The sequence below is a fragment of the Bacillus rossius genome (genome assembly GCF_032445375.1).
Source record: "Bacillus rossius redtenbacheri isolate Brsri chromosome 9 unlocalized genomic scaffold, Brsri_v3 Brsri_v3_scf9_2, whole genome shotgun sequence".
NCBI classification, from domain to species: domain Eukaryota; kingdom Metazoa; phylum Arthropoda; class Insecta; order Phasmatodea; family Bacillidae; genus Bacillus; species Bacillus rossius.
The window spans coordinates 15,823,699-15,831,857 of NW_026962013.1; the positions used below are offsets into that span (position 1 = coordinate 15,823,699).

The following is an 8,159-nucleotide window of genomic DNA, read 5'->3' on the forward strand; positions in this document are numbered from 1 at the left end:
TGCGGTTATGATGACCTATACGTTAACGTGTTACAATTGCAATAAATGCTGAAACATGTTTTTGTTAATACTTTGATAAAAACACAACAATTTGAAATAAATAAGATAAATATCACAGGATCGTTATAAAAAATAGTGAGTGTACTTTTCTATCTAATAATTTTAGTGTAAGTGTGTTAACAAATTTGACTTTTTGTTAACCTGAAGACAATTCAACTTCTTTTTTTTCGCAGGTAACCAGTCATTTGTTCAAGAAACCCGGGGCTAGGTTTGGCATGGATCTGGTAGCGTTCAACATGCAACGAGGAAGAGATTTCGGTCTGCCAGGCTACATGGAATTCAGGTAAGATCCATTTGAAATATCTCGGTTCTTCTAAAAACCGCACAGCATTATATTATACAACTCAAATGTACGTAAATGTTTTTTTTTGCAGGAAATTCTGCGGCCTTAGTGGAGCTGACAATTTCAACGACCTCTTTGGCACTATGTCCAACACCACGATAAACAGATACGACTCCATATATGTGTAAGTAAATTATAAAATCCTTTAAAAACATTTATCGGTTACTGGATTACTGTGGAATATAATACGATTCGTATTTCTTTTTTTTTTGTTAATGTCACCATGGACTACTGAAATTTTCTTGGAAAATTATTTTCATTTAAAATCCTTATTCCATTCCCTACTTCATCTGAAAATGATCCTTTTTTAGTTGTGAGGAAGAATGGTTTTTCCCGCCCAGACGAACTGATGCATTGTTTAAAATATTTACAAACTAATATTCTTGGAGTAATTCATCTCATGATTACGGGAATTTTGTCTAAAACTTCATAAATCGATTCTTTTCGTGAATTTCTGACCAATAGAAATTGAACATTTCCAATCACTCTTTAACTTCTGGCACCAATATCGGAGAATTCCAAAACCACCAGGTGCGCTCTTCCCTACTGTAACTCAAAAAATATTGTAAGTATTATAGTTTGAGATTTTTACACTAACTATTCCTACATCATGACGCTCAGCACGTTGTGCAGGTCATGTCAGAAACATGTTTTATTCAAGTTGCAATCAAAATGCACTGGAAAAAATTGTTCTACACAGTGGAAAAACTTCGTTACGAAAGAAAACCCATTGAACAACTCATTTAATCACATATCACAGTTAAATGATGATAGATGATTAATGGAATGATCCCCAATAAAAAACCCAATTTTACGGAGATTTATGGATAATTTTACAAGCACTACTCCATAATCATCATCAATATTGCTTCAAAGCCTGCGACCGGTTGAGCAAAATGAACTCCATCTTCCTTTGTCACTCCACCATTCCTCTTCCTTCACTCTGTTCCATTCTTCTCCTCTACTGCGCTCCTTTAACTATCTGCTCTCCCCAGCTCATCCTTGGGGTCTTCTTCCTGTGCTGTGTTCTTCAACTCAATCATTTTCCTAGGCAGCCTCTCTTTTTCCATTCCCATGCAGTATTTGATGATAATTTATAGAATTTTTTTATTTTTAAACAAAGAGAAAAATATTTTGTCTTTTCAGTTTTGTTTTGTTCATGCCGCAGGCACCCGTCTGACGTGGATCTGTGGTCGGGGGGCGTGTCGGAGAGACCCCTGCCAGGCAGCATGCTGGGACCCACCTTCGCCTGCATCATCGCCACGCAGTTCAGCTACTCGAGGAGAGGGGACAGGTTCTGGTACGAGCTGCCCAACCAGCCTTCGTCCTTCACGCCAGGTTAGCACCGCGCAAAGAGACACGTAATTGATGATCGTTTGCAGTAGCGGATCCAGAGTGGGGGGGGGGGGGCTAAGGGGCTCAAGCCCCCTCCAAAAGCATCTGGGTCCACTATTGTTTTAGTGTTTGCCTTGATAAAGCCTAGCCTGAGCTGGCTCGAGCCCCTCCCAAACCAAAATCCTAGATCCACCACTGATCGTTTGTATTTCCTTGGTCAGTGCCTACCATTTCAATGTTTATAATTGATATTTCCTTAAACAATGCCTAACTATCCGTTCTTGATTGTTGATATTTCCTTAAACAGTGCCTACCTATTCATTGTTACTCATTGCTATTTCCTTAAATAGTGCCTACCTATTCATTGTTGATCGTTGATTATTCCTTAAACAGTGCCTACCTATTCATTGTTACTCATTGATATTTCATTAAACAATGCCCAAATATTCGTTGTTAATCGTTGATATTTACTTAAACATTGTCTACCTATTTTAGACAATTAAAACCCAAATTTTATTTTTAAATGTATAACATTTGCCTATTTAAACGAAAATATAAATTTTGCCTATAAATTTTGTTTTTGAAATAAAATGGATTACGTATTTTTCTTTGTCAAATTTTGATCAACACATAATTTGACTCACTGTGCTTTGATTGGGTCTTTCCAAACCATCATTTTACTGATTTAAACATTTTTTTTCTGTGTTGCCACTCACATTTGACATAAATTTGGGCCATATAGCAAAAAAAAAAAAAAAAAAATTGTTATTTGAACTTGGCTAATTTCGTTAGCTACTGTCTGCCTGCTCTCATTGATTTCTTGTTTCGTCTCTAGAAAAAAGTTTAAACAGGTGTTTTTTCATAATCTATCTTGAATAAAGCAAATGATAAAATAAACATTTATCTGGATTAAGATCCATAGAGGTGAATTGACACTGTTACTGTCTTGTGCGTGGAAGCAATGAGACATTCAGTGCAAGAGCTGGAGATGGTCAGGCCGTTTCTTTGTTTATTTACATCGGATATACAATACACTACTAATCTGACAACACCGCTCATGACGTTTCTTTGATTACTTAGCAGTATTCACTGTGCTAATCTAACATGGAGTTAGGAATTGTCATGGGATGAGGTGCAGTGATGTAATTTAAGCCACTCTCTACAACACCACGGCCTTTTGCCTATTGTTACGCCAAAATCATTGTGAAAATTGTTTTTGATCACGCTGACAGCTAAGTATTAGTTACATTTCTATCGCTAAACAGTCACTTCCATGAACACTGTTCTTTAAAACGGTTTCCACACTGAAAATACTTCAATTCATCCAATGTTTTGGGTGTCTTGCAAAATAGTGAATACAAAAATACGATTCACTCAGCATCCATGAAGTAATGAACGTCACCTTCTGTATACTAGGCCCTCATGACCTTGCTTTTGCAGAAATTGCGTATGAAATTTAGACACTTTAGAAGTGAGATAAACAGTTGTTTATCAAAATTATGACACATTGAATGAGACCCAAGTGTGGAGAGCGTTTGAATATAGCATAGAGGGAGCGTGATAAACACCATCTGCAGTCAACATACTGAGATGCCAGTGATGGGAGATCAGCATTCTCTCTGAAAGGATATCAATTGTACCCTTCTCTCGTAAGATGAATGCTACTGATAAGAAATATTGAGTATTTTGTTCGCATTTTTGAGATACAAGTGTATGCAAGAGCGGTTTTAACTATGATGATATAATGAATAGTAATATATTTTTTTTGTTTCTTTCTACATCAGAACAACTTCAAGAGATCCGGAAGTTGAAGCTGTCGAGAGTGATATGCGACAACACCGACCTCATAGACACCATACAAGTGTACCCCATGGTGCTGCCTGACCATGAGATGTGAGTAATTTGTGCATGACATTCTTCAATGGTTGACAATTTGCATCTCACATAACACGTAAGCTTGCCATTGACATGAAATAGGTTTACCGTGCAAGTCTGAACATATCAAGCTTCATTGAAGCTTGACTCAAACTTATATTAGAACATTAAGGCTGAGATTTCTTTTCTGCAGGCTTGCTGCAAGCTTTTGCTTTGGTTGACTTGCTGAAAGCAAGTATAGTAAGCAAAGTATAGTAAGCTTGAATTAAGCTTGCTGTAAGCTGACAAACTTGCCATAACAAGCTTTCTGAAAGCTTGATGGCTTGTCATTGCAAGCCTTTTTAAATCTTGAATCAAGCAATTGTTACTGTTTGTTATTCCGAGAAATGCGGTAGTCAATTTACTTTGCTCTAAATATAATGGGAAATAATAGTTATCTTATGGTTTTATATTATAAATTTTCATAACATTACCATATGGAAACTAGTAATAAAAATGTTTATGTAAGTACTAGTTATTTCTGGGCTCATATTGATACAAAAAACCGACCAATATCGGCATGTATCGGCAAATAACTTATTAAAATTATTTATTTAGTACTTCATCATGATAATCAAGTTTTTGCCAGAAGCATATCCAAATACATTAACAATAATAGACGGCAAGGGAAAATTTCATACTTTGCATGTGCACTTAATTGTTTTAGCATACTTTTGAAGCTTATTGACATATAATTATGTAACAAAGCATTGAAAATTGGGAGGTGATGATGGGCCCATCTATCTATGCATCCTGTATTGTCACTGTCTATGGAAAACGTAATACTCTTGATCTTTCGTTAGTCGAACATAAAATGTTTACTGATTAATAAGCTTTGACTGTCGTTGAAATGTCTTGAAGTTTAGAACTAAATTTATTGGTATCTCATAAAGGTAAATTCGGCAGCATAATATCGGAATAGGGTATAGCGGAATAAATGAATGAATCAATATATATATATATATATATACATACATATATATATATAATACTTTAACATCCTTAAGGGAAGAGAAAGAGGAACTAAGATGCCATAATGATAACAACAGTTTTTATTGTTTAATATTGAAGATTTGCTCTAGCTTATTTGTAGAGACCGGAAAAATTCGCGAGTTCAATGACCTGTAGGATATACTCCATGATCCTCTATGCACGCGGGAAAATTACATTTGCTCATTGGCTACTGACTTGTGACACCTGTTAACTGGGACGCTAGTGATTCGATACTTCTTTTGTTTAAGGTTCTTAATTGGTCAAGTGTCATTCAGATAAACTGTGGCCCAATCACTGATGCAGTAAAAAGGCAAACGTTTTTGGATTCTAGTCTATCACGAAATGAATCCGCGAATTTTTCCGGTCTCTACTTATTTGTAGTAATTTTCCAAAATGAACTACAAAATCCTAATTACTCTATAGGGACAACTATTTGTAGCAGACAGGCCTCTCACTAAGTTACAAAGCCAAAATTTTTATAATAAAAAACAAAGGAAGACGTCATCACCTGAAAAAACGTTTGAAACCAAGATGGCGTCTTTCGATTTATATCGTTGTTCCTTACGCGCACTCTATAAAACCTTTCCGATTCGCTACCGTAACCGAACGTCGTGCGTGTACGTTTTTATTCTTTTTTTTTTCCCTTGCAGCAACCCGAGGGTGCCTTGCAGAAGCGGGATCCTACCGTCAATAGACCTGACCAAGTGGGCGGAGTCCCCGGCTGGACCTGCACTGCTGCTCGACCAGCTGGGCAAGAAGAAGAAGAAGTAGTCGACCATAACCTCACTTCGCCAACCACCACCACGCGCCACGGGCTACAAACCAGTCCACTAAACGGCACTCATTACATGGAACTCTACACAGAGAGAAGAGTAAAAACGAAGGAAGGAGCTTGTTGGAGGGGGGGGGGGGGGGTGTTGTGAAAAATCTACATCACTTCACTCTCCGGAAACGGATGTAACCGCACGTCATCTGTCGACCGTCCCGCGGAGAAGTTTTTTTTGTACATAATTTTGACACTGTTTACGTTAGCCTCTGCCTTAAATGTCATGTTGGTTATTACATTTTCTTGTCATCACTTTTATTAAAGCTATATCAGAAAAATTTACTACGATAGCTCTTTGAACTTTACTTTTAATTTCAAATTTTTCCTTTAGATTTGTTTAGTAAGTGTTACCATATAGAGGTAAAAATTTAATGTAAAAAATAGTGTTCATAACTATATTTAATTGCGTGAAATTTTACAGTTCGCAAAATATTTGTTGATAAAATTTAACAAAACATAAAATGCATTAATTTAAATGTAAATACAGAAAAATGAATTCACCAGCGGGGCGTGCGAGACTGAATCTTATTAATATCGTTACCATGAACAAGATGCCATTATGTTAAAGACTTGACCTTGAATTAAAATATCTAGGTGAAACGCGGCGATAGTTTATTTTGTAACTTATGAAAATCATTTATTAATTATAAATGTATAAATTCGTTAATAATTTTATGCCTTGAGTAGGTTATATATATATATATATATATATATATATATATATTAGATAAGACGTATGTAAAAAAAGTGTTTATTATGTTTATGTGTTTATAAAACGTTTAAAAACTAGTTCAAATCATGTTTTAACGCTTCATGACTAGTTAACGGTGTGCTCATATAATCGAAGATTTATATATATATAAACTTATTCTTCAAGAAAACGTCAGATGTTGGTGGTTAATAAATGCAGTTAAGTCTAAAATGTTTGTTAGGTAAATTGCGTATCCTAAAGTACAACGATTTGTATTCCACAATGTCTGCTTTCAAACATGCTAAAATTTCATGCTGCAGACCATGGAAATATTTCATTATTATATTAATATGGGATATGAATTATATAATTTATAGTTTTCTGTAAGAAAATGCTACGTAGCTTAGGATTACCCAATAAAATCAAAACACAAATCAATTATGCTATTATACTAAAACAAAATTTTTTCAACGCTCCAAACAAAAAATATTTTATCAATTTCATACTATGTGTAACTGAAATATTAAAAATATAGTGATTATAAAACTTAAAATTTTCCTTGAGATACCGCACTGCCAGCAAACTTTATGTTTTTTTTTTAATTCTTAGTTTTTGCATATTTTTATATTATATGAACAATATCATCGTGACCCTATGTGATTCCTAAAAATTATGTGCAAAAATAGCCGTGTTAGGAGTATTTTTTAATGCGCTTGTCAATAAAGCTTAGTTTATTCCCAAGGTTTAGAATCGAGTTAACCGTTTGAAAATCCTTTCTCATGTAACAAATGTAATATCTTGTTCATTATTTATTTTATTTGTCATATCCATATGTATTTTTTTTTCAAGTGCCAAACGATTTTATTTTTAAATGTTTCTTGTTAAATTAAAGTAATAAATTACGCGAAACTATGTCTTAGGTGATTATGATATAATACTATGTAAACGACAGCTGATTAAGAATGCTAGAAAAAAATTAATATTTCAAATTTTGTGTTGTTACTTTAGATTTTGTTTGTCAAATTTAACTCAGAGTGATTTGTTATAAGAAAAACAATTGTTTAAGTAAATTGTGTTACGATACATTGACTTATTTACTTTCTATTTAAAAGTGCAGTCATCTTTGAGAACAATAATTGAGAATTATACTATTTATGGATTTAAATGAAAATCAGAAATCACAAACTCATAACATCGTTTAAAATAAAGGTCAACTTATGTAACTGGTAATATTTTTTAACTATAGTTTTAATTTTAAATATATTAAAATTTCCAATGCTAAGTATTTTTCAATGTACAGAAAGGTCCCTAGCTTTTTGGGGAAAATGTTTTTGAATTACGTAAACATTTTTAAAAATAAAGGAGAAGAACACATTTGAACCCAAAATCAGTAATTTTATTTATACATAATAAGTGAAGGGACATTTTTAATTTATGTTCCAATATAGTTTACTAAGTGAAATTAAAACATGACTTTTAAATTTTTATTATGTGAACTTACTTCACTAAGGTAGAAACCATTTGTAAAAATTAAAAATATATATTAATGTTTTGCAAAGTTTTTTTATGATTGTAATGCACAATAAGTAATCTATGTGATTTATTTTCGAAATAAAATATTTATGGCTGTTTCGTTTATTTATTTGATACTGCCTGGGGAGAATCTGACTACTTTAACCAAATAAAAACACCACATTGCAAACGAAATAACATATTTTTATATAAAAAGTGAATGTAAAAATATTACACGGACAATTTTTTCCTTAACTTAACGTTGCTTAATTCAAAAGACGTTTGGACTTCTAGTAAAATAAAAATTAATTACATATAAACATTGTTTTAGCAAAGAATAAAAATGCTAAAAATAGGGCATTCGCCAGGGCGGAGATGGATAAATATATCCCGATACTACCCCCCCCCCCCCCCCACACACACACATTTCCCCACACCCTTCTTTCCTATTTGCGTAGCAAGACAATTTTTGTTTGTAATGAAGT

General features: G+C 33.7%; 1 protein-coding gene across 1 annotated transcript in view; it reads left to right on the plus strand.

The window, feature by feature from the left end:
* The window catches only part of LOC134542854 (peroxidase-like), a 68,286-nt gene extending 62,537 nt beyond the window's left edge, over positions 1–5,749 (plus strand). The window contains exons 14-18 of the mRNA XM_063387424.1: positions 234–343; positions 435–527; positions 1,572–1,741; positions 3,523–3,631; positions 5,296–5,749. Of these exons, the coding sequence (XP_063243494.1) occupies positions 234–343; positions 435–527; positions 1,572–1,741; positions 3,523–3,631; positions 5,296–5,416 (603 nt within the window). The 3' untranslated portion in view covers positions 5,417–5,749. The remainder of the gene's footprint in view (positions 1–233; positions 344–434; positions 528–1,571; positions 1,742–3,522; positions 3,632–5,295) is intronic.
* The last annotated feature ends 2,410 nt before the right edge of the window (positions 5,750–8,159 follow it).